The sequence below is a fragment of the Epinephelus lanceolatus genome, chromosome 8 (assembly GCF_041903045.1).
Source record: "Epinephelus lanceolatus isolate andai-2023 chromosome 8, ASM4190304v1, whole genome shotgun sequence".
NCBI lineage: Eukaryota > Metazoa > Chordata > Actinopteri > Perciformes > Serranidae > Epinephelus > Epinephelus lanceolatus.
Window position 1 is genome coordinate 18,402,811 of NC_135741.1, and position 27,854 is coordinate 18,430,664.

The window sequence follows — 27,854 nt, forward strand, 5'->3', positions numbered from 1 at the left end:
TGTTGGTGGACTGTCCTGATAAATCAGTTTTACTTCCCCATCATTTGTGGTCACACTGCTTTAATTTTAAAGATAATTAAAATAATTGCAAAATCAACCAATTCATCCATTCATCCATTCAAAACATCTTGCGGTGTATCAAACCCATTATGCAGAAAAGTTTTGAAGTGGTAACCCTTCCCTTTGTCACAAACTGGGCTCGCACATTTGATAAAGGTACATAAACTGAGCATTGATATTACACCTAATATAAGTAGTGATGTTCCTAGCGTCTAAATTTCCTGACGTTTACACAGAAGTTTCAGGTAAGCTTATCTGGGGTCAGGTTGTGGAGGCAGAAGGCCAAGCAAAGCACCCCAGATGTCCCTCTCCCCAGCAACGCTTTCCAGCTCCTCCTGGGGGACCCCAAGGTGTTCCCAGGCCAGATGAGATATGTAATCCTTCCAGCGTGTTCTGGGTCTGCCCTGGGCCTCCTACCAGTGGGACATGCCCGTTCTATAACATTGTAATTTTTTTTGAAGCATAAAATTCGGCAAAGCAGACCAAGAGATATTGTCTTTTATATCCCATTCAAAACATGGCGCCTACAATGCCCAAGATGCAACTCGGCCACCGACAATTCAGTAAAACATGAGGGTGTGTTATGTTAGTCATAGCTAATGTAGCTACAAGCCACTACCCTCAAGCAGAGATGCCTCAGAGAACTAGTAACCTTACTTCTTTCTAACTCGACAACCCCATATTTTTGTCCTTCAAATTAGTAGTTTTCAGCCCCAACCAACGCTGACTCAGGTGACATCATCTCCAGACGTCCCTCTCCTCAGCAACACTTTCCAGCTTCTCCTGGGGGACCCCGAGGCGTTCCCAGGCCAGATGAGGCGCCCGGGAGGCATCCTGATCAGATGCCCAAACCACCTCCACTGACCCCTTTCGATGTGAATGAGCAGCGGCTCAACTCCAAGCTCCCTCTGGTTGTCTGAGCTCTTTACCCTATCCCTAAGGCTGAACCTAGACACCCTTCTGAGGAAACTCATTTCGGCTGCCTTTATCTGTGACCTCATTCTTGCGGTCACTACCCCAGAGCTCATGACCACAGGTGAGGGTTGGGACGTAGATGGACCAGTAAATCGAAAGCTTTGCCTTCTGGTTCAGCTCTCTCTTCACCACGATGGTCTAGCACAATGCCTGCATCACTGCAGGGCCGCACCAAACTGCTGAACCATCTCACGATCCATTCTACCCTCACTCATGAACAAGACCCCAAGATACTTGAACTCCCCTGCTTGAGGCAGTAACTCTCTCCCAACCTAGAGGGGGTGACCCCCGGTTTCCGGCAGAGAACCATAGCCTCAGATTTAGAGGTGGTGACTCTCATCCTGACTGCTTCACGCTCAGCTGCAAACCGCCCCAGTGCATGCTGGAGGTCACGGTGAGATGACACCAACAGAACCACATCATCTGCCCCAAATCGGACCCTTTCCTCCTCCCGGCTGCGCCTCGAGATCCTGTCCATGAATATCACAAACAGGATCGGTGACAAGAGGCAACCCTGGCGGAGGCCAACACCCACCAAAAGTGTGTTTGACTTTGCGCTGAGTATGCTGACACAGCTCTCATTTTGGTCATACTGGGACTGGATGGCTCGTAGCAGGTCTACCCAGAGCTTTGCTCTCTGTCCCGCAATATTTTAAAACACACTTAAAAAATAACACCTGGAAGAACATCAGCTCCGAACTCTTGATTTCTGGTAAGTAGGCTACGATACAGGGCTGGTTATGGTCGCTGAGCAACATCAGGCGCTACCTGCCTCCCTGCCCCCTAAAAAGTTGGCACAAGAGTCAGCGCCTGACTCTGTATTTTCCAAGGGATAAAAGATGCAACATGTGTCACAGAGGCCACTTTTCAATCCTGTGAGCAGCACAAAAAATTCCCTTCCCTCCATTTTGGCACTGGGGCTGTAACAAATGCCTAAAAGCTCCAGTACCTCAAAACCACAGCAAACAAAGCTAAAACTGCCTGCATGGCTAGATACCACTAGAGGTTCTTAAAAAAATGTTTTCTTTTTTTCTGTTATTTTGATGACCTGACCCTTTTTAAAGAATTTGCTAAAAGCATGTTTAGTATTTGTGCAGTCTTGCCTGTTGGCTACGTCATTTTTTGTCTTATCCCCACATTATCTTAAATAATGCAGACTCACATACTGCATGTTAACCTCCTTGCCCTCCTCTCACTCTACCCATCGATACTCACTTTAACTTCATTTCTATCTATCCATCCATCCATCTGTCTATTTTAACTCAATTCTGCCTAACGCCAGCTGTCTGGCTACTATTACCAGTGCATCCTATATGGTCATAAACTGGAGAGGGGAGCTCGGCCTTTACAATGCATCAGTACATTAGAGGTGTGTTTATACAGGAAAGCACAGAACACTAAAAGTTATTAGCAATAATCTTGCAATTTACAGCATGAGTGATCTAAACTGTGATGTCTTTATATTTCATTACCCACAATTATTATTTTTTCCCTTCAACGACGAGCTGATTTGTCAGAGGCTGCTGTTATTATGACAGTATCTGCTATCGCCGTCATGGGAGGAATATTCCTAAAGCCGAAATGTTTCTGGTGCAGAGCTAGGCAGGACTAAAAAAGAAGACTGTGGTGGTGGTGGTGTGTGATGGCATCATGTTTCATGAAGGGTTATAGCTCTTGTGACGGGGTAGAACAATAGCTGCAGCTTACGCTCAGCTGTTGTTTTTAATGCCTTGTGCCAGATGATGGACTGTGTAAATTTGGACATACCACACAACCCTCAGGTCCTCACAGCCCTGACACTCATTCCTCCTGCACTCCATAGTAAAGTTTAGGACCAACGTTTAAAAAAATGTGAGTTGATTTCTGGATATGTTTTTTTACATTAATGAATGTCCAGTTACCTGCTGGAGGTCCAGGCCACCCTGGGTGACAGAGTACAGAGGGTGGGGTGCAAATTCTGACGCCTCAAACACCTGCAAAGCACAAAAGGAAAGTACATGGCTCATTACTGAAATATCTTGATGTTTATACAGTCCAAACAGTCATTATTTTTGCAATGGAAGTGATGATTAGTGAGAGTAAATGTGTTCTCACCAGCTGAAACCCTCCATGGTAAATTTTATGTAAAAAATAATGAATAAAAACTTCCAGTTTCATTTTTCCCCCCTGCTCTTTCGCCACAGATCAAATTTGCTCTGAGATGGGCTCTCGAGGCTGCATTTCTGACACTTTAACACACCTAACAGGCTTATAGGCCATGACTCATCCGCAGACCCTTTCCCATTCCACTTCATTTTCTCCTCTGACAAATTACACAAACATCCCTTATCACTGCGCTGCCTTCATTAAAGCCATCTCCCAGTGACCAGGACCTCGCCCCGGGTTTAATTTGATAGCTTATTATGGGTAATATCAAAAACACAAAGCCATTCCATAAATTGACCAGAGTCTGAGGCAGCACAAACACTGTCAGAACTGCTGACAGCTATGCAGAATATCTGACTGCTGCTGCAGCCGGAGGAGACGGCAGGCCTCCAGTCTCGCTGGCTAATCTTGTGACTTGCTCCATGGGAGGGTGGATATCTGTCCCTTCTCAAACACTCAACCCCTCCCTCACACACACACACACCCAATCCCCCACCAGGGAGCACCTACATGAGTCTTGTTTCTCCACAAGAGTGAGCCAAGAACTTCAGTGAAAGATCGGATCAGTGGTAATACCTCCTCCGAACATTCTCCAGTGACCAGTTGTAGTTTCATGTAAGGTGGGAAGGTGAAGGTGTCAGCCACAAATTCTAATCTCGTGGATCTCAAACTTTTTAGCCCTGCTGGCGATGTGGCTCTAATGTCAGTCTGTCAGTCAGTCTGTCACTTTGGTCCATGCTAAAATACCATTACAAATTTGCAGGTAGTCATGGTGCTTGGAGGATGAATCCTAATGACTTAAACGATCTCCTGACTTTTCACTTAGTGCCATCAGCAGGTCAAAGTTTTCCCTTATCTTGTGTCATGCCACCACGAGGTCCACATTTGTAGTTTTGAGAGAAATGTCTCAACAACTATTGAGACTGCTATTAAATTTAGTTCAGATCTTTATGGATGAATTGTTGTAACTTCAATCAACTTTTCTTCTAGCACCATCACTGGGAGATTTATAACCAAATACCTGCAAAATGGCAGGCAAAGGGCTGGATCATGCTAGAAAAGATTTGCAACAATGTATGTGCATGTATCTACAGTATGCACTGCCCCTTTTTGCCAGTTGAGTTAATCAGCTGTCCTTTGGCTCATGACCAATATTTCCACAAAATCTTGGGCAAGTCTTTTTATCCATGTGGAAGTTTGGTGCCTTTTTCGCAGGAAGCTGCACTGCATACCAGGAGGGCCTAGTACTGTGCAGAACAGCATACCGGAACACTTAATGAAACTGAGCCACTGCTAATGTTATCACTTCACCCGTGCGTTTCCTGCTATGACAAGTCAAAATGTCTGCTTTGGAAAAGGTCCACTGGCATAAACACACACACATACACACACACACACACACACACACACACTTGACCTCCATGCCAAATTTCAGCCTCCTAAGGCAAAAATCGTGGCCGCCAAAGGGTGGGAAATTTTTTATGGACCGACGGACGGACAGAATGAGCTGACGGTCGCAGCTAATAAAAAAGTGAGCTAGAGAGAGGATTTTAAACCCTGCCTACTTTCTCACATGTGTGAAGTGGGTGTGATTGTTGGATTGTCAGTTTCTGAAGGTTACAGAAATTGTCGGACATGGCCCCCAGTTCAGCTGTTGAGAAGGTACGTGGGGAGTTTCCAAAGCAGATCCCATTGAAGAAATACTTCACCTACAACATGACCATTTGTAAAGCAGTCAGTCATGCCATGTTATCTTGAATTTGTGAAGTGTTTTTCTCGCATGCCTCAACAGAAAACAGAAATCATAATGATTGATTGATTGATTGGGGACCATCTGTTTACATCTGTTTACTCTCACACAACTCGTGCAGTATAATCCAAGTCTCATTTATCCAGTCGTCTGCTCAGTACTCAGTAACAGATGCATTTTCCCAAAAACCTTAGTGTTGGAGTCTGGCTTTAAAGACCGCATAGTTGAGTCTCACTTTCACTTCAGTTTTAAATATTAAGGTTTTAAGGAAAATGCATGTGTTTGGGAAGTACTGAGCGTACAGCTGGATGAATGAGACTTGGATCAAACTACAGGAGTTGTGTAAGAGTTTGTAAACAGATGTTTTGATATAGTTTTGCTGTTGTTAAATGTCCCCCATCAATCAATAAATCAGTGTTGAAGGCATGTAAGAAAAACTTTTCCTCAGTAATTCAAGGTAACACAGCATGACATATTGATTTACAAATGGTCATTTTGTGGACTTAATGACCTCGCCATCATCCTCAGCTGTGCTTCATGTTTAGTGCAGAGTAATTAGCACGTTAGCATGCTAACATGCTAAACTAAGATGGTGAACATGGTAAACACTATGCCTGCTAAACATCTGCAAGCATTTGCCTTAAGCATAACAGAGCCGTTATCATGGCATTTGCCCTCCTTCCTCCTGGGAATCATTTAAATAAATAAAATAACAAAAACGTTTAACAGTATTTTAACATCTAACAAAATAGCCAAATTGTATGTTATTCTTTGAAAAAATAGCAAGAATATAGATTTCTCTCCTGTCAAAAATCTGCTCATCTTAAACTCAACATTTAGTTTTGCCGTTTGAATAAAACTTGTAAAATAATAGCCTCACTAGCTTCAGAGCACTTTTACTGTTCCCACAGGAAACAGATTCATTCATCTTCAGCTCATTCAAGATCCACATTTCCTCCCCCGGTCTAACTCTAACCCCCTGTGAAGCCCCTAAAACTATAAAGCAGGATTCACTACACAGTGTGAGAACCGCTGTGCTACCATATCATAAATAAGCTACACAACTTGTGTGGTAAAATGGTTCTCACCTGGTTTCCCGCAATGAGGAGGGCAGCTGGTGAAGGGCTCGGTCGATAGGGGATGGTGGCACCCTTTGGAGGAGACTGAAAAGTCAAAGGCAAGGGGTCAGAGGTTTTAATAAATGCTTACTGGAAACTTCAAAGACATGAATAAGCTCATCTTCTCTGAAATGACATCAGCTCTCCTGTCAAGGAGTGAGACACTAAGTGCAAATGGTGTGTAACTCTCTGGTACATTAAGATACAATAACAATTAATGATGAACTAAACTGCTAATGACACCGACATTATTCCCTTCCTTGTTTCCGTTTGATAATATTAGTCATTCATTGAATTATTGAAGCCGTGTGGTGAGAGCTCTTTGTGGATAATAGCTCTGAGCTTTAGTTTGCATTGGAGCTGCTGGCTCTGCAGTGGTTTGCCCTCTGGATAAATCAAGCATCCACTGACAAGGAGACATTTGAAGATAAAATTCTTCAAACACCAATGAGAAAAGGAGATTATACAGAGTACATGACACCGTATATCTTATCGAGTAACTGCAATGTTGGCGATACTGTTTTGGGGTTTAAAATGTAGAGCATCTTTTCTGCGGGAGCAGTCACAGCAAATTCTTTGTATAACTTTGCATAATTTAAATCTTGGAGCCAAAAGCAAGAAGCCGCTGGTACAGAATCCTAATGAAACTCGCAAGCCTTTGAAGAAAGCCCTGGAAAACTGGATCAAACTAGCAATTAGTCAGTCAGGTCCAGCTGCAATGCTAAAACAAAAAGGACTTGTGCACTTCCATGAACACACAGGGAGAAACTGTGCTCGGGGTTGTTTTTCTCTCATCTCCTCCTCGATTTTCTCAAGAGAGCTGTTGTCTAAAGGTGGACAGATTTTGCTGCAGGCCAGTGTGTTTTCCTTCAGCAGATTAGTGTCCTCTCCAACAATACTGGGCTCTGACCTGAGAGCAGCACCTTTTGACTCTTCGCCAAAATGTCTCATCTGGCAGATTAGAGCACAGGAGGTCAAAACAATAAAGAAACTATGTACTTTCTTGACATTTCCTGTGTTAGATCAGGATTAGAGTTGTTCCGACACTAATACCAGTACCCGAAATGCCTCCAATACTGCCTAAGATGCTGGATTGTGTATTGGCAAGTACACACACCAAGCATTGATCCGGTACCACGTAATTTATCAATAAACTTGAAAGTAGTTTGTTGGGACTAACGCCGTTGTCACGCTGTTGTCAAGCATGTTCAAGCGATGCGATGGAACCAATGAGGATTAATAACAACATTGGCGAGTGTTATTGACAAGGTAAATGCTGCTATTGAGGCTCCTCTCATAACAACTGACAATGTAATTTGTTTTGACTTTGCTCCACTCCGCTCCACTCCGCTCTTAAAAGCCCTGCAAAACATGTATGTTGGCATGGCTGTGCATCAGTGTGGACTTTATGATGTTGGATTGATTCCACTCCATTTCAGTGCACCGGTGCTTCGCTAAATGCATAAGGGCGAGGGCTGGGACAACTCTTTAAATGGAGTGTAATCTGTCAGCAAACGGCAGCAACCATGTTATTGTCAGCTGACAAAACAATGTCAGCCTATGGGGCAAAAGCCATGATTGTTTTCCTAGTTGACAAATAATTACCTGCATGGTGATTTTCACAATGTGATTTTATCTAACATAGTAATTTGCCGATTTTCAACCAGCTTTGTATCGTGACAATGTGGGCAGTATGTGTAAATTAACTGTGGTAAACTTCCCTCCATCTAACCAGTGCCTAGATCTCCCTGTTCCCACCCAATGGAACTCCACTGGTTGATGTGTTATTGCAGGCTCTGGGGCTGTTGCTCAAACTACAGACTGTACCTCCGTAGTTTCGTATTACCCGCCACCTATGCCACCACCATGGACACAAAGAGTATAGAAGTGGCTCAAGAGACAGATCTGCCCCCCTTTCTCTCTCAAACTCAGACCAACCTCCAATCAAACGTTAAAACTAGGCAGTACTGATCAAATATAAACCAAGATTGTTACTGCAGTGCCTATTTCTTACTTAAAATGTCTTCAGAAACATATTTTAGTGCCCTGTTTAGTTGGTAAAGTGATAGTTTGTCAACAGGAGGTGGACACCATACTGTTTTCTGCATATTGAAAACAAAAGCTGAAAAAAACTGATATCAAACAGTAAAACTAGGCAGTGCTGATCAAATATAAGCCAGGACTCTGGTACTGCGTTGCCTCCGATGTTTTTAGAAACCTGTTTTAGCTGACCTTTTAATACCAGATTGTTTATTACCAGCTTGACACCATTGTGTCAAACAGATGAGTTCCCATTACAGCAGGAGCATTTACTGGTCCGGTGCGGCGCTGTGCTTTCTGGTTGTTGTAGGTTTTCTACCTTTTGGGCAGAAGTGAATGCCACATTCCTTTTTTTTCTGTTTCCTCTGGTCATGTAGCACCAATTCCAAAAGTATTTGTGTCTTCCTACTGCATTGACAGCTGAGTTTTTTGAAAAGACCATCTTTCTAGTGGTGAAAAACTTCTTTAAGCCGGAATAATGTTCATCTCCATTGATTACTTTGTGTTTGTATGGGCCATGTGGTCATGGTGACGTGTACGCTGCTGTCACCGCTGCAATTTAGCAGCAACGACAGCTGGTGTGCAGACTCCGCCTATTTGGTGCACCACAGGTATACATTGGTGTGGACCCATTCAGGCAGATAAGTTGGTCTCTATTGATTAGTTGGGGAAAACTGAACCCCCCCCACCATTACAGAAATTGGTTAGAGTAAATGCAGTGTCAGACTTCAGATGGAAACGGAGTTAAACAAATTCACAGTTCTGTCTGATATCAGGAAAGGTCAGTGGTATACAGCTGTTAATTTTGTTTTGATGCAGATGGTATTGGGTCAGTACTTGTTATTGGCTGATACACATGTTTGGGTATCGGTATCCGGAAGGCGGAAATGGTATTGGAACATCTCTAATGAGGATATTGTTACAGAATCTATGTTCAGCAGCACTGTGAATCTAATCATAGCAGCATTATGTAACAAAGAAGAACAACACAGCCCACTAAAAATGCATCAACTTCTGCTGCAGTGCAATAAACAATCAATGCATGCCGGTGAAATGAAAACATGCATGTCAACAGCAATTATTTCCTTCACACAGCTGCAGCAGCAGAGCTCCGACAACATGTCAGCTAAGTGAGGGTAGTAAGAGAGAGGAATGGTACGCTTCCTACCTCCAGGATTACTGTGCAGATGAGTTTGACACACTGGATTACAGACTCCTGATTCCCAGATATCGTCACCCCTCGCTCAGTGGAGTTGGGCAGCAAATCCCCTGCCACCTGTATCTGAGCTCCGGTGCTCTGCAAATGATAAGGTTTTGGAAAAAAAGATTAGCTTGATTCCGGAGATAAGACAAGTCGTTATTACTCTGCCATGCCTGCTTTCCGTGCCTCCCTGCTGGCTTCGCTGACCTTATATTATTCCACCTATACTGTCGGAGACCAACCGTGCTATATGTTTAACGTCAAGCACTGTCAGGTTAGAGATAAATGAAAAGTCACCCGTGGTCAGCCGAGGTAATTCTCTCAATTTTAGCTCATATATACCTAATATAGCATGTCTGCAGGCAAAAGGGAGAGTTTTAAAGATTTATCTGCTGATGTCTCTATCAGACTGCAGGGTTTTTGGAGGCCATTGTTGAACCACTTACATCACAAAATGCTTCTGTAAGTGAGCATGTGTCCTGTGGCAACCGAACAAACAAAACAAATCTGCAAGTGAAACAAATCTGGGTTATGAACATGACGAGAAAATCCGTCTAACCGCAAAAAACAACAACCGGATGCCATTGCCAGTGAAGGTAAAGGCTAAAATGAGAGAGAGACTATTTGTAGATCGGTACAGAGCTAAAGTTACAGTGACAGATGTCTCTGGCAACGGATCTGATATGTTTAATCCTGATGTTTCAACTGGGCCTAAATGAAGTCAGGAGTTTTTCCCTTTCAAAGTTGCCACTGCTGAGTCATGCTGTTTGTTGTGTTAGGTGATCTATCGGACTTCATTGTCTCACTAATTTCCTGCCTTAATAGCCAAATCCAATTTTAGTCTGGTGCCAGCCTAAGTGCAGATACCACCACCGGGTGGAAAATCTCAACAACTATTGCATGGATTCACATTAAATCCTGAACAGACATTCATGTTCTCCAGCGGGTGAATTGTAAGATTACTGGTGATCCACTGACATTTTATCGAGCGCCACCAGCAGGCCAGAAATGTTTATTTGCCCAATGATCATGTAACTGCAAAACTCATGACATGCCCCTTGGTCTCTGCTGTACTTCCTGTTTTGTGATAATTACCAAATGTTAGCATGCAAAAATGGTGGCCATGGTGAACTCTAGCAGCAACCTCCAGGGGTGAAAAATGAAGCCAATGTGGTAGTGCCATAAATTGCAGTTCCTTGACAACATTACAGCCGAAATAAACAGCCCGGTACAAAACGTGGCTATGGCTAATTTCCACCTTCATGACAACTCTACTGAATTTTTTATATAATTCCCTTTTTCCACCATAATTTACGCGTACAGTATATGCCATTTTTGAAACACAGGAAAACCTGCTAAAATAGATGATAGACTCCTTTCCCATTGCTAGTAGACCAGGGATACTCAACTTACTTTGGGTGTTTCTAAGTATTGAGAACATTCAGGGCTTAAACTGGACCTCTGTACGGGGGTCCTGGGAATCCTTGCCTGGCACGTTTTTGATAAATAATCTCTAATATGATGCTTTATTAAATGCACTCTGGCACCATATTTATATTACAAGTAAAAAAAAAAAAATCAATTTTGATTTTCTGAATCAATTTTTTTCCATTGTGGATTAGAAAATGGTTGGGGCGCCACCCAGCTGCCTACTGGGGGCCAGATTTGGCCCGCGGGCCGCAAGTTGAGTATCACTGCAGTAGACCTAAACTGTGTACACAGCTCTGCAGTAGGTGAGTTTGCTTTTCTGTGCTTTAACTGGTGTGTCATGTTTGGCGTAACAACAGGCCGTAAAACAGGTTAGTAAACAGTAGAAAGCAGCATTAAAGCCACTGAAAATGTTAGGGTGGTTATGTCTTTTTTATCTGTTTTTTAGTCGGTCTCTCTTGCAAACTCGGTACCAACTAATTTGGAATGATGTACGAGTGCTGCTCGGATGGAGACAGATGGTACATTGTGGCATCCTGTCATAGCACTGCACTGGCAAAGGGGCTAAAATTAGCACGCCCCCCTGGATGTCGAGTTTCCGTCACTGCCAGTTGGAGCCAGTCGGAGCTGGAGCCAATAAATAAATGTGACTGCTGCAGAGTCACTTGAGCCGGGAGTGAATGCTGATTGTACTGCCAGATGTTAGTGGGTTTTTTAAAGTTACACATAATTAATGGCATGGACGCTTTGAGGGACAGGTTGTCTCCAAGGTATCGCTACAGTCTGTGAGTCAGATCCACCCCTCACTCCTCCACAGCTCCACCCTCTCGTCCACATATGGTCACTTCTGCCTCTTAAAAACAAGATGGGGATGGCCATGGAACTCGACTCTTCAAAACATGAGTCCACAAACCAATTGGTGACATCACGCTGGCTATGTTCATTATATTTATACAGTTTATAGGTAAACATTGGACCTGCTACAGCATGGTCACAACCTTACGTTAGCATGTAACTCAAAGAAGTGTCACAGCACTTCTAGCATGGCTGTAGACTCGTTACTAATACTTCTAGTGCATCTTTGTAATTTTTGTATTTTATTTAAATTCTGCTTTGATGTAATTTGCATGTTATGATATGATCTATGACAAATTATTCATACATTCATTATTTTATACCATTTTGTTGCTGCAGTGATTCTGAATAAGAGCATCTAACACTTACCTAAAATGTATTAGCACAAGCAGGAGGACTTACACTAGTATAAGGCACAAAACAAAACAGCAGCAGGGGGAAAAAAAAACAACAAAAAAAGAAAAAAAAAAACAGTAGAATTGTGGGAAATGAAATATCTCTTCCTTCCAGCTGCAGTTTATTTTCCCTCATCTCCAGAAGCAGATTTTTTCTCTCCATATTTCAATGTTGGTCCAGCTGCCTGTGCAGCAAGGACGGGGAGGATGGAGTAGATTTGTGTTCTGGCTGCTCACCTCTCTGATCTCCTTTATCTTGGCCCCCCCTTTCCCAATGAGAGAGCCACACTGGCTGGCAGGGATGACCAGCCGCAGGGTGACTGGTGGCTTGGAGCTGATGGTTCCGTTGGCCACCAGTGCGGTCAGGTCCTGGAGGGAGATGTGGGGAAAGAAAAAAAAATGTGGTGAGAGGCGACAGGAAACAAAGAGCAGAGAGAGAGACAGAGAGAGTCCCAGAGAGAAAAAAACATGCAGGTCAAAGTGAAAATGGAGGGAGAGAAAAGCTACTAGAGGGCTTTATCTCCAACAATTAGGTTAGAAGAGGCATTGAGCTCATTTTATTGGACAATTTAGGCTTTACATTAATCTAAACACATTTTCAATTTCAGTTTTATCCTTACGCCTTACTCAGCAAGTAACTTGGCTGGATGTTTAGAATACTACAATGAAACTGTGAAACTAAACCTCCCCAGTAATACCAACATTCAAAACTTTAAAGAGCAAAGCAGATGCTATACTCATGACTCCACCATTTCAGAGTACTGTTTGCTGAGGAAACTCTACGGTCTAGGTACCATGTCTGAAGGGTTACTTTTGGCTCCAAAGGTACCATATCAAAAGTGCTCGATGGAAACGAGGCAAATGTAGCCAAACCTAATTTCCACTGCATCAAATGGAATATCAGAAAAAGGCAGATAGGATCTATACTGGAAGTGGCAGGTGGATCTAAGCACCATCTAGCATCTGCACCTAATCAACCCCTGTAAGTTTCACTGTGTGCCGGGAGTCCAGCAATGTAGGAGCTGTAATCCAGTCCTGTGTGGGGTCTTAAAAGGCTGTTCAGTCATTCATATGAACTGCTGAATTCTCCATGAAAGGGGAGACATTAATTGCAGCACTGGTGGAGAGCAAATCGTGCTTGGAGATGTTCACTCTGCTGCATAAAACTGAGCCAGAGCACCTCGTCTGTGTGTCCTTCCTACTGCAGATACACTGGAGCTGGTTACCTTGGGATTTCTTTACACAAATCTTTTTGAAAAGAACTGACTGAGAGGATGTAATATTAAGGTTTATACATCTACATTTTGCTTAGTCCCTTTTCTCGTAATCTAATGAAACTGCTATCAGATGAGGTCCAGTTATAAGGAATAATTTGACATTTTCAGACATGCATTTTTGATTTCTTGCCTACAGTTATGAGATTATTGATCCTTTAAAGTTTCCCTCCAGACACGTTTTAAAGTATGTGAAAACACTCTGCTATTATTAATTTTGTTTAACATGCTTTTCCCACATTAAAAAGCTCCCCTCTGAAAACAGGCCAGATTCAGATCTACTCTGTCTCCCTCAATGAGCACTTCTTGATCTGGCCTTGCGCCCCACCCACCACTGATGCTTGCGCTAGTTTAACCAGTAACAGAGCAGTGCGCATCAAGATGGCTACCATCAGTGTGTCCTGTAACACGAACACTAGAGATCCAGTCATTCATGTTTGAGCTTCAGTCAGACCCAGACTGAAGCTCAAACATGAAAGTTCCGTCTGGTTGAGATTAGGATTAGATACCAAACTGGTTACTCTTTTAGGGATACTGCCCATATTACGTGGCGTCATTGTGTTGCAGTGGTTAGAATTGTCGCATCACAGCAAGAGGGTTCCTTTTGAACCCTGGGGCCCTTCTGTGTGGAGTCTGCATGTTCTCCCCATGTCAGCGTGGGTTTTCTCTGGCTTCCTCCCACAGTCCAAAGACATGCAGGTTAATTGGTGACTCTAAATTGTCCGTAGGTGTGAATGTGAGCGTCAGCGGTTGTCTGTCTCTATGTGTCAGCCCTGGGATAGTCTGGCGACCTGTCCAGGGTGTACCCCGCCTCTCGCCCAGTTACAACTGGGATAGGCTCCAGCTCCCCCAGAAAGGATAAGCAGTTACGGAGAATGAATGAATGCCCGAATTACTTGGTACTACAGAATACTGGTTCATGTTAAAGGTGGAAGTGCTGCAAAGTGCCCCAAAGCTTGGAAGCCAGCCACAGAGCTCAGGTTTAACTTCAGACAGTAGGCGGAAGCGCCCCGAAACCGGGAAGCCGGCCACAGAGCTCTCTGTCGGTTGATCCGTTGAGTGCTTCGTCGGCTGCAGTGCTGATCTGCAGCAGTAGTTTCAGTTCGTGGTCTATTTTCTTTGTTTTTTCTTTAGCCTAGCATCACTGCTCGCTGAGCAGACAAACACACACGCACTAACAGAAAGATATACAGAGACAGACAATTAGCTCTATGTGTGATCAGAAAATGGTAGAGGAGCAGAATTGTGTTTTAGTCACCCCTGCAGCTTGTTCAAAAATGTAACTTTTGTTATTACAAAGTAAAAGTTAAATGCAAAAAAAAGTACAGTTGCATACCAGTAATACCAGTACCAGAACCAGTATCTGCTGAAATGGCAACAGTACCCAACCCGACATGTAATAAGTCTGCTCTGCACTGGAGGTGGCGTTGAAGTCTGTTCCTCCAGTGATACATGCTTCCTGTATTAGACAGTGATTGGCTTTTGTGTTAGTGACGTAGCTAATCTAGTTTGCCTGGAGTGTGTTTGATTCTCAGGTTTTAGATATGTGCACAGACATCGGCCCCTTCAGTAGAGGAGTGTGAAGATAGCTCTCTTGTGACAAACCCTGCACAGATACAAGTCAGTATAGGTCAGATGCTGTATGAGACTAGCCTGGTTCCAGACCATAGACCCCGCCCACTCAGCTGAGTAGGCTTGCATCTCTGGTCTGGCATACTGCAATGAATTTGCGATTTATCTCGTCCAAACGATGGAAGGACCAATGAACGCCGGGGGTGGGGGCGGGTCTAGCGATTAGCCAATCAGCGCCATGCTGATGTCAAGCTGTCCGCCCATGGGTAACTGTTGAGGATAGCAACAATGGCGACCGCTACAGATCCTACAGACCACATTAACAATGCTATCGAGGTATTTCGCCACTACTCGCGTTATTGGAGGACCAAATTAAGGAAGCTGCTAAACTGGATTTAACGGGGATGCAGCTGGGCGTGCACGACGACAGAGACATTTTAAACGGGCAATGCTCACTTGTTTTCGGCACCCCCGAGGCATGGATACTAATGACGTCAGATTCTGGGTGAGTCGTTGATCTCTACTGATTGGTTATGGAAAAATCTAATTCCCTCCCCCTTGTAAATCGCCTTCAATGGAGGTGATGTCAGACTGAAGGTTCTGGGAGCTTCAGTCTGACACTCAGGCTAGTATGAGACATAAACATAACTCGCGGGTGGGGCCAGCAGGAGAAAAGTTACTCCACGTTTTCATTGGGAAGTAAACCTGGAAGCTAGAAACCTTTTTTTCGCTGTATGCGTCAACTCCATTGGAGTGAATAAGCGCCATGTTGGGATCCAGTATCTCGGTATTATTATGAATCTTAGCCTTTAAATCACACACATGAGACTGGTATCAATCGTCTTATCTAACTTTCCCAAATTGTTGAACTGTTCCTTTAAACTACAGGAATGTTGGACACACATTGTGGAAAACTCATGAGAGCATGGGAGGAAATACTTTAAGTGCCTAAAGTCTGATAGATCGCTATGGCTGCAGTCCAATTATACATCATTTTATGTCTGATGATAATAACAGTTGAAGAAAGAATGGGTGCAACATATGTCTCTGTTATCTGTATGATATATTTGGATGAAGAACCTCACTGATTTGATGAGTGTTTTTACAGTGCAGGTTGCAAACATCCTGTGTCTGCTCTCCTGTGGGTGGAGATTGAGCTTTTAATTAATGAACAGTGTGTCTCAGTGAACCTTTGAAATGTAAATATGCCGTGCTGTCTCTCTTCCCATCAGAGTTCAACCCACAACAAAATGTGTGACAGAATGCAAAGCCGGCTGCTTGTTTTTCAATGGCTTGTGTTTGCAATAAAATTAGCAGAGTTTGACTTAAGAGCGGGACAGCATGGACGCGCCACCTCAAGGGATTTTACTTATGAAGGGAGCTGCATAATGTCTCCAATAACGGTGAACTTTATATTTAAAAAGCATACTCTGATGTGGCACTTGTGCCTCTCTGCTCCGCGTCTATATTTAGTGAGGTGGATCGGGCTCTCTGACGTCTCGTCTCATTAGAGGAGGCAGCTCGTCTGTACAATCACAAGACTCTGGGTGTCATTTTCTTGATTTGATCTAAAAATATGAGCCACATCTTAACAACTGTGAACGTTCCCATACTTTCCTGTGACATCCTAGCGAAAAAATAAAAAGAAACCCACAAAGTGCACTGGCGGAAATAAGACAGCGGGATACACAGGCAGTGCTCACACAAAAGAGTTACTGGGCTTAAATCCCCAAAGCGTATTGTGTTGCTTGTGGCACTCCAGCACAGACAGATTATGCGGCTTTCATGCATGCTGTGCCTCGACACCTGGGAACAAATACACGTATGATACTGTAGTGAATGTATTGTGCTATTAGAGCATGTCTTTCCAGATTATCAGATCGCTTAATTTGCATAAATGTGTGTGTTTGCACTAATGTGGCAGCAGTCGGGGCGGGGGACTTCATCCATAAAACACAGACGGAAACACACACAAGTGATCAACTGCCAATGAAAGAACTAAGTGCGCCTGTCTAATCATAAACTATTGAGACAGAAACAAATGCCAAGTCTAATACTCAGAGGCCAAAAAGCAGATTATTCCCCCTTTGTTTTTAATTAAATGTGTCACACATACAATAACTCAACTATGGTGGAAGCGGCGCGCAGTGGGTCAGCCAACATGTTGCCATGGAAACTCAAGAGTTTCAGGGTTGAAAAGAGGTGAGTGTGAAAGATCTTTAATGAATACTGCACTGTGCTCCCAGCCAGCGTGTGTTTACTGAAGGCTGTCGACCTGCGCGGGGAGCACCTGTTTCCCTGCCAGGGTCTGCTGTGATGCTAAATCAGAGCGAAGACGGCACTCATTCCACCATATTAATTAGCGCGGTGATGGACAGTCACCATGGGGATTAATGGCAAGAGGAAGCTGTCATCTATAACTCATTAGTAGACGATGAGAAGGTGTACAAATCCCTCTCATTAACAGGTACAAATTAGCATCCCTCGCTCTTTTTGTGAGTGGACTGAACATGTGTTGCCCAGAGAAAAGCATTTGTGTGACTTCACCAGACAAATTACTAACAGTACAACACACATCACGTCATTCCTCTTATAATAGCCAAAAAAAATGGTTGTACAAGAGCAGCAGCTTAATCCACTTATCCCAAATTTTCATCTGCAGTGTAATCGTATCTGAGAGCACATCAAGTGCTATGAAACACAGCTGGAAAGTTTTCCTTCCATCGCTTCAGTTTAGAGTATAATCAATGGCGATAAAAGCACATTAGTGGTAATGTTGGGATGAAGCTAGGGAAGAGGTTTCTTGTAATAACGCTGTGAAATGGCTTCTTGCACTTTTTTTCACGTCTCAGAAACAAGTTAGTTTGGCTCCACAAAGACTGTGACAACTTCCAAAAGCCTGCCACAGACAATGTCTGATTGCACACTGATTGGTTTTCTCTGTAAAAAGCCACAAGAGATCAGTCCTCATTTTTTAAATTTTTTTTTACAGCAAAATTTTTATGATGGTGGATTGAGTGGATTTTTGTTGTATGCAGTGACATTGACGTCTACATGCACAACATATTCCAGTTTTTGCCCTTACTCTAAAAAATAATAGAAATATTCCTACTAAGCTGTTTACATGGCTAATAAAGATAAATATTCCACCAATATTCCTATTTACACGTGGCTGGATATACATATCAAAATATCGAGGTGAAATGGCTGGAGCTAACTGAACTAAAAAAGGATTTTTTCAATGTTTTTCACTGGTGACAAACTTATTCAACCAGGCGAACACAGCTCTTGTACTGTGACCTTGAACTCAAACCATTGTGTTGCCCCGCCCAAAATATATAGTTTAATGATTCAGTTAATATCGTAAACATGCAGGCGACTAGTCGACTAATGGCCCTAAATGACAACTATTGGTCTACTAGGAAAATTCTTAGTTGGGTGCAACCCTAATCCAAAGGAATATGATGTCCTTATGTCTCGTATCAAATTCAGAATATTGTGATATCGGGAAAAATAATGAAATATGTGTTTGTGCATGTAAATGTAGTCACTGAGTGGCATGTATTATGGTCAGTTACCTCCTCCAGTTTGTATGTGATCATGGTGAAAGCTCTGAAGACGCAGTCTGTGGAGCCGGTGATGGTGATGATCCTCTCTGGACATGAGCCCTCTGAGATGTTGACCCGAGCGCTGCTCTGTGGGGACAATGGTCGTTAGGTCAGTTAATGGTCAACATTAACAGTGCAGTCAGTGTAGTACCCTTATTTGCTTTCTTGCAAATAAGGAGCAGATATATAACAGACGCAGTGTCATACTTAGCCAAAGACATGATGCCCATGAGCACAGTGGAGAAAGACGGGTTCAAGAAATTGTGCTAGACTGCAGGTATGAGCTCCCAGGCAGGAAATATTTTTCTCAAACTGAGTGCCGTGTGAAGCTGAAAAATCGTTTAGTTTCTTCAGGTGTCAGACATTATCAGGATACTTTTGAAACTTGCAGCTTTATCAAATTATATATCGTGATAAATATCGAGATCGATCAATACGGGGAAAATTATCGTGATAATATTTTTTGCCATATTGCCCAGCCCTAGATGCTAGGCAGATTTATTTTAGCTTTCGACAGAGCCAGGCTAGGGGCTTGTTTCCCCCTGCTTCCAGTCTTCATGCTAAGCTAAGCTAACTGGTTTCTGGCTGTACCGTCACATTTACCGTACAGATCTGAGAGCAGTATTGATCTCTTCATCTAACTCTCCACAAGAAAGCAAAAAAGTGTATTTTCTATTCAGGTAATCTTATGATTCGGTTTCAAACCGTTGAAAGAGTTTGAAGAGACACACTCTACAGTACAGCACACCCACGGGAAGGAGAGTCGAGTGACACGAGGCAAAGGAGGTGAGACTGAGAGCTATAGAGCACATCTCTGTATCTCAGAGTGACAGCGTAATAGAGTTTCTTCTCGGGGCATTGCCCTGAGATGACAGATCTCCTGCCCTCCTCTCCTTTCATTTTGTGTCCTTGAGTTGAAGTCACATGAGCAGAGGCGGGACAGTGCTCTGAGCTCTGGGACATTTTCTCCAGTCGCTCCAGTGAGTCATGCTCCCACTGTGACTGTAAGGCCCGGGGAGTGGCTGACAGGATGAGGCTCATACAGTTGGGAAGTAACAAAGGCCAAAACTGGCTGGCTGGATGAATGGATGAATGACTACCATGGGTGAGTGGTTTATCCAGCAGCTCTGCAGGGCTGTATTGTCCCATCACCTCACTGTTCCTCTGTTTATCCCTCTGCCTCATAAAGTACAACATAAAACCTTTAGCAGCCAGAGAAAGAAATGTACTGCCACGGTGTTGGCCTAATTACTTTTTAATACAAAGAGTTAACCAAGCGGCATTAGTTTGGCTGCCCCCTTGAGATTTACAAAGAGGGAATGGAGGAGCAGACAGAGATGAAGGAAGCTGTTTTAGGCAGGAAGAGAAAGAAAAGGGATTTGGTGAGAGAGCGGTTAGAGGAGGGGTAGTGAATGATGGAGTGAGAGGATTTAAATTGAAAAGGTGCCGTTATTGCCCAAAAGGCAATTCGGACAATGTATCTGCTCTGTAGTTACGCACGTGTCAGGGTTTTTGAACAACCGCACCAACCTAGCTCAGTGTGAGAGCCAATCTACACTGCCCAACCCGAAAAAATATACGTTAATGAACCACCCGAACCTGACCCACAAACAGCCAACTTTATGCAATTATAGTAGTGCAGTTGTCAGGAGTGAGGACTGAGACAAGGACAGACAAGGACTGAACCCTCCAAGGTATATGTGTGTGTGTGTGTGTGTGTGTGTGTGTGTGTGTGTGTGTGTGTGTGTGTGTGTGTGTGTTTGTTTGTTTCAGAGGGAGACCGAGGGGGAGCAGAAAGTGGTAGGTGGACTGTAGCTCACAATGTTTCTGTAAGTTATTAATAGTTTACTCAGAGCGCTGCTTTATCACTTTTTTAAGCGGCCACCTGAACTCGTGATATTTACTAGTAACCTTTCCTGGACCTGCCTGACACGCAGGTTGTGGGCAGTCCTCTGCATCGCTGCTGCTCTGTATGCTCAGGCAGGTTAATTAAAGGTTTGATTGTGCCCAAAAACTACAACTACGACCCTATATGAGCCAGTCCAAGCCCGACCCGAGCCTGATTAAAAACAGAATTTCCACTGTTGATTTATTTTTTTAATTGATTACAGCTAAAGTAAACAAGTCTTTTCAGTGCAGTATGGACATTTGTGATACTGGATGCCTTTCTAAGGAGCCACTCTGAGCGCACTCTGGCACAACTGGACCGTTTGTATTGTGGCAATGTTGGAGTATGCCGTTTGGTTCTGGAGCGAGAGCAGCAAGCACAGTATGCAGTAAAAGTGAAAATAAATAGTTAAGTTATATAGAAACGCTAGAAAGAGAACGTTGTAAGGAGGACCCGGGCCTGGATCTGGGTACACTTGACCCCAAAGTCCACTACGTTGTTGTGTGAACATTCAGTGCGTTTACATGACATTAGAGAAGACTGATTTATTGTGTTAGTCCAACTAAAACTGGACTTTTAAAATCGTACAAAATCTAATTTTTCAAAATCAGATTAACACAACCAGATGATGCAATTGGGAGTCTTACTTAAACATGTAAATACTCAGTCAGACCCAAACTGGCTAAGGCACTCAGCACGTGCTCCATAGTGTCCGCCCCGGGCTTTGACCCAAAAGTTGAAAGCATTAAATGTGTAACGGAAGAAGAAATGGCTAACAACACAGCGAAATCTACATCCGGAGCTGTGCATTTTTGGACAGACGAAATGTACAGAGCTGTTAAGTTGTCCACCAGGGTACCAGTTTGCCACCTATCGTAGTGGAGCTGGACATGCTTTGGTCAACAAATCGATTTCCCTCCTGTGTTTGTATACTGGGACAAGGACAGTGGTCCAATGGCCTAGTCGAGCTATAACCGTAGCTCAACTTTACTGTGCATGTAAACATACTCATTGTGTACCATACCCAGGCACACTGGACTGCTATTGTGACTACAAGGACTCTTTAACTGGTTATGAAACAGTCTCAATTTTATTCTGATGTCTATATCAGACAGCAGCACAGCCCCCCATGGACAAACCCAGGTCTGGCATTGCTGCTGCCTCCTACCTGCAGTCGGAGCTCCGGCAAGAGGTGGGGAGCTTTGCAATTTTATTCGGATATGATATGAATCAGTCGTACCTAATATGAAAACACTTTAATGCTGAAAATTGCCAAGAGCCTGACCCAATTTAAGCTCGGGGGAATGTTGGGCCCGACTTAACCTGCCGGGTTTGGGCTGAGCCTAGTTGGGTTTGAGCAGAGAATCAAGGCTATATGATTAATACATACAACTTTCCAAAAACCTTCTTGAGATGAACCTACAGGTTCAAAGACAGAAGGCAGAAGAGAGATGTGGTTGGTTCATGTGTCAGTGTAAGAAACAGGGAACAGTGTAGTGTGTGCCTGTTTTGGCTGTATGGCATGCTGACACAGCCAGTCACTCAGAGACACACTTAAAAATCAACAACAAATAGCATAACTGATGGAGATGATGAAAAGTTGACATCTTTTAAAGCTTTTAATCGTGGACACAGTACCTCTTCTCGTATTCGTTTCACAGTCTCTCCTTTCTGGAAAAAAGAAAATGAAGGACAGCTTTAAACAGAATCAAATATGCTTTGTGTGAAACATCACAGTGTCCTTGACCTCTAAGTGAAACCTGCTATTTCAAACCACGAATGTCTGATTGGAATTTAGCAGAACAAATTTCAGCTAGAGTTTCAATGCGCAACGCACTGCGGTGGTGTCCTCTGCACTGCTGTCTCAAAAAAAAGATATCAAATACATCTGCGCGTGTGAAAGGGGGGACGTACACCTGCTGTAATAGCTGTATATGCAGCGTGTGTGAAGACCTCCTGCCAGCAGGGACAAGAACATTTTGTCAGACATTTTGTGTCACGCCACAGCATGTCCTCTGCTGGTTTTTAGATTGTTTCTTCTCCTGTCCCCCCAATTTCCTTTTGGCTTTAGTCCATCCAAGCTGTCACACCTCTGTTCACACCTGCGTGCATCCTCTGATGATTCCTTACAAGAGTATCAAAAACTGTATCATCTCCAACACGCTGGGCTACACTGTTATTTATGTCATATTCTAGGAAGGCTTATTATACGTGGTGCATTGTGATTCGTGTGTCTGTCTTCTATTGAAGAGAAACCGATGAGAGGTTTGCCAGAGAGATGGAGTGGCAAGTTATTAGTCCGAGTGCCGCAGATCAAGTGCCTCTCTCTCTGTTGAGCTGCACAGTATGTGCCAAGCTCATCTCTCTCTTTTCTCTATTTTCTTTTAGATATTTTGATATCTGCAACACACTGTGGCATCCATTGTGACATCTTTCTTCCCAGCACTCTTTATTTTCCTGCACTTATTTATTTATTTTTGTCCCTGTTCTGTCTTCTATTGATGTCTTTTGTAGGTATTGTATTACGAGGTGTGATAGCTGGAGCTACTGATGCAGCATAGAGCAGCCAGGCCCATCCTAACAGACATTTAGAGTGCCCACAAGGGGCCAACGGTAATATGTCTTTGGAGCTCAGTTTCAACAGGAGGCTTGCAGTCAGCGCACTAATGTTTTTGTTTGATGGATTACTTGGTTGCATTATAGGTGGTGGGGGTTGTGGCAAGGTCTTAAGAGGGTTGGTTTAAGGCAATTACATTTAGGATGGGGATATTCAGAACAACAATTGTTTGTTAGAGGGCTTCGTGCTCTGCGCTGATCTCAAAACAGAATCAAGGAGGGGAGGAAAATAATTCCACAAAGGCGTATTATGAATCCACAAGAAAGGCATAAATAAGGTGTTTGACTTAAATTGATGGAAAATACATACGAAACACATAAGATCAGACACAAGCAAAGTATTACAAAACGTCAACCTCTGATAAAGGACTTTCATTCCTATTATTAATGCTTTTATATATATGCAGTGTTTTGTGAAGTAGAAGAAAACTAGGAATTCTTACCTTTCCTATGATGCTGCCAACCTCCTAAAATAAAAGAAGATAAAGGTGATTACATACACTAAATCCACTTTTAAAGGTCCAGTGTGTAGGATTCAGGGGGATATATTGGCAGAAATGGATTATGATATAATGAGCATTTTTACTTTAGTGTATGAGAATCGCTGTGTTTTTCTTATTTCAGAATGAGCAGTTTATATCTACATAGTAAGCAGGACCTCATTCATGGAGATGGCCACGTTGCACCACCATGTTTCTACAGAACAAAAACAATACACTTACTCCAGATAGGGCCTTTTTTTTTTTTTTTTTAATTTGCATCGGCCACCATAGTTGTGATGAGCCAGAGAAAAAATAACCTGCTCATTTTTTACGTGAAACTGCTGCATTCACTGTTTTTACCAGTTTAAATCACCAGGGGTCTCATTTATAAACATTGCATACACACATTATGTACCCTGAAAGTGGCTTAGGCTATTTCCCATGCAAAAGTTGTGATTTGTAAAAGCAGACTTGATGGGAGAAACTCTGACTGATGCTTACAAACATTTTGAAGACGGGAAATTGGCGACACAGATGATGAGGTGGAGCCCTGATTGTAGGAATTGTCGAATATTTTCTGGCGCACTCCATTTTTGGCTTGTGTCTGTATGTACATTTCTAGTATGGATCCTACACACTGCTTTATAAATAAGACCCCAGGTCTGTTTGTTTTGGAGAGAAAAAGACCTCTGCGGATAATTTGGCTCCAGGTAACAGATCTTGATCTTAAGTTATCAAAGGCAAAAGGTGGGCACACAGTAGCAGGTGCTGGGCTAGCGGCCCCTCTGTGATGCGCTAAACAGTGTCCGAAAAATACTGATTTGTAATGTGAAACTGCTTTATTCACTGGTTTTAATTCCCTGGTTTTGTTTGTTTTGGAGAGGAAGAGACCTGCGGATAATCTGGCTCCTCCTGAATAAAGAACACTGAAGGAATTGTAACGGGGAGTTCACGCTTGGCACATGGAAGAAGTTTCAGCTGGTTGCAATCTGCAATCCTCACTGCTAGATGCAACTAAATCCTACACACTCCTCCTTTGAAAAGCTAAAACATTTATAATCCATATAGTAGCATTTAATTATTTTTTAATTTCTATATACATATCTGGTGTATAATTCACAATGTGGTGACAGATGTTATGCTAAAGAGGGCTCCTATGTTCTGCAGCATGCAATTCAATCATTCATAAACAATGTGAGCAGGAGGCGCGTACCTTCCCATGCATGAGCAGTCGTAGTGTGAGGGTCACTCCCAAGCCCCCGTCTGCAAAGTCCTGCTCACAGTTCATAGTGATGTGGGAGTGGCACGCAGGGAGACGCATGAACAAGGCTCATTCGCTGGTCACACAGTCACAGACGAAGGCCAGCGCTCGTTCTCTGGCTCTCCGAGGTCCTTCAGTGCCGCTCTGAGAGGGAATAAAATAAAATATTGATCATTTTAAAAAGAATATCCATGCCCCTAAAGGAATGTGAAAATCAGGTCACATACATATACATCCATGCTCACATACTCCATTGTTTGCACCCAAGATGTAGCTCCTGTGCACACACACACACACACAGGAAATACAGTGTCATTATTCACTGAACATAATGTGCCACTATTAAACTAATGGCTGTGTTCTAATTCATTCCTCAGAAACTGTGTGCTGTATCTAACTGCATTGTTGACTGAATGATAATTCCCGGAGATCAAAGGCATTCAGATGAACAGAGGACAAATCAAAGCCGAAATCAAATTCATTTATACCACTGAGAGGCCTCTGAAAGCGTGCTGGAATCAAATATCTCTGTGAGGAACTTCTTCATTAGTTAGAGTCAATGTAATATTGATGGTGATTCATAACAAAGTCATAATGAAGAGCATTGTGTGTGCAGGATATTGACCAGAAGCACCAGCAGTGTCAGCGGTGTTGCATCTCATCAGAGCTTCGGGGTCCTAACAGACTGTGGGTGGCCATCGATGAGTAACACTCTATCTGTGTATCTTCATTAACTGACAAGCGGTTCCTCTCACAGCGAGTTGAGTGATTTGTGAAATTGGATGCAAAAAAAAAATTGAAATTTCCTTTCAGCCGAGCGTGGTGTGAGATTCATACAAAGTTAATCAAATTCAATTCGAAACAGTTCTCATAAACCTGAAAATGTTTGGAATTTCTTTAGGGACCTGGTTTTTATCTGCTCAATCACAGTCAGCAGGAGAGGAAAAAAAAAATGGGCAGAATTTATACGCAGACAGCGAATGAGGAGCGTCTGTGCTGATCCCGGAATGACAATGTGGTATCGGCTACGTGCATGTCAGTAATGTGACATACGGTATGATGATTAATGTGTGAGTCACCTGGTTGCTCAGTCTCAGCGTGATGTGTATAATTAGTTCATGGAATCATTCATGTTTCCTCTTGATTTATATTTGCTTACATTTGTCAGCTGGGACAGGGGAAGGAGACAGATATATATATGTGATGCATAAACATAGCTACTCTGTAGATGCTCTGTGATTAGCAGAACTTAAAGGCAAGGAGAGATGGGACAAAGGCTTCACATTAGGGCTGCAACTAATAATTATTTTCTTTATTTATTTTATTATGTCATGAAATAGTCATCACAATATCCCAGAAACCTAAAGTGGAATCTTCAGATGGCTGTTTTATTTTTGTCCAACCAATAGTCCAAAACCCAAACAGATTCAGTTTACTGTCACATAAGCAGACAAAAAGCAACACATCCGGGGAGCCGGATCCAGAGAATGTTAGGCATTTTTAATTAAGCAGGACTGAAGCTGCTGGTGTACTCCGAGAAAACCTTCTCCTTCCACCCTCTCTGATGTCAGATCCTGAGGGGTTCTGTCAGACCAAGTGGGTTAGCTTAGCCACACTGACTCTGAAGAAAACAAGATGAGAAGAGGCTACTGTCATGCTACTGCTAACACGCACAATGGGAACACTATCTGGGGGTAATCAAAGTGTTTTGATACATCACCTGGGCACCAATCCAGCAGTCCCATCAGGGTCAGCCAAGTGTTCCCTCAACCCTATGGTACCCCAAACCTATGTTCTCTAATGAACTTTTTTTCCATCCCAAATTAGGCCCGGTGTTCCCTCAGCATCGCAGCTGGCCCTACCATAACTGGGTTAGGGTTGCCCAGCTTATTAAAGCAGCGAAAATATTACCTCATTGGCAGAGGTTGATCGGGGGAACCAAGGGCTGGGGGAACATAGGGCTAAGGGTACATAGGACTGAAGGAGCATAGGGCCGAGGGAACATAGGGTTGAGAGATCATAAGGCTGAGCAAACACAGGGCTGAGGGAACATAGAGCTGAGGGAACATAGGGCTGAGGGAACATAGGGCAGAGGGAACACAGATCTGAAAGAACACTGGGCTGAGCGAACATAAGGCTAAGGCAACATAGAACTGAGCAAACATGGCGTTGAGGGGACACTGTGTTGAGGGAACATAGGTTTGAGGGAACATAAGGCTAAAGTAACAGTGCTGAGAGAACAAAGGGCTGAGCAAACATAGGATTAAGGGAACATAGGGCTGTGCGAACATAGGGCTGAGGGAACATAGGTCTAAGGGAACATAGAGCTGAGGGAACACAGGGTTGGGAAAATACAGGGCTAAGGGAACATAGGGCTGAACAAACACAGGGCTGAGAGAACATAGGGTTAAGAGAACATAGAGCTGAGTGAATTTAGGGTTAAGGGAACACAGGCTTGAGGAACAGGCCTGCCAAGTTGCAGACCACTGTTTGAGACCAACAAACAAAATGGGTTATTTTTTTGGCAAGACATCATATGTTTGAGGGAATATAGTGTTGAGGAAACATAGGGCTAAGGAAACACATGGCTGAGGGAGCACAGGGCTTAGGGAACATAGGGCTGAGCAAACATGGCTCTGGGTAAACACGGAGTTGAGGGAGCATGTTGTATCGATATTGGTTATCAGCCAAATGAGTTGTTATAATTGGTGTATTGTACATCTGCAAAAAAAAACAATCCAATGTCGGGTATCCCTAGTATCTGTGGATGGCAGAAACTTACAACATGCCACCATTTATTCTGATGATTTGGTTTTATCATGATTGTCTGGATAATATTTGGTGCCAGTCCATCAAGGAAATGTTGAGATATTTCAATCTAGACCAAAGTGGGGGACAGGACAAGTGACTGACATTGCCATCTCCGGAGCCATGCTGCCAGTGTAGATAAAAATCACTAAAATAATTAATGAATCATCACAGTGGTTGCTGATTAATTTCTGTACTAATAATCAACACGGGCTGTCAGGAATATCATTTTTTTTTTTGGGCTTCAGAGCTTCGGTAGAAATCAACAGCGGACATTCAAAGCTTATTCAAAGCTGTCCCAACAAACTCACACCAACACTGAGATGGCTCGACTCTCTTGTTAAACAGCTAATTAACAGTTAACTGGCTGTGTGATGC

The 27,854-nt window shown here is 43.2% G+C and overlaps 1 protein-coding gene across 1 annotated transcript in view; it reads right to left on the reverse strand.

The window, feature by feature from the left end:
* The window catches only part of LOC117257711 (poly(rC)-binding protein 4-like), a 56,747-nt gene that overhangs the window by 11,664 nt on the left and 17,229 nt on the right, over nucleotides 1-27,854 (reverse strand). The window contains exons 2-9 of the mRNA XM_033627990.2: nucleotides 24,621-24,812; nucleotides 23,369-23,392; nucleotides 21,948-21,980; nucleotides 18,392-18,508; nucleotides 12,205-12,336; nucleotides 9,257-9,385; nucleotides 6,019-6,093; nucleotides 2,937-3,008 (exon numbers count right to left, since the gene is read on the reverse strand). Coding sequence (XP_033483881.1) covers nucleotides 2,937-3,008; nucleotides 6,019-6,093; nucleotides 9,257-9,385; nucleotides 12,205-12,336; nucleotides 18,392-18,508; nucleotides 21,948-21,980; nucleotides 23,369-23,392; nucleotides 24,621-24,728 — 690 coding nt within the window. The 5' untranslated portion in view covers nucleotides 24,729-24,812. The remainder of the gene's footprint in view (nucleotides 1-2,936; nucleotides 3,009-6,018; nucleotides 6,094-9,256; nucleotides 9,386-12,204; nucleotides 12,337-18,391; nucleotides 18,509-21,947; nucleotides 21,981-23,368; nucleotides 23,393-24,620; nucleotides 24,813-27,854) is intronic.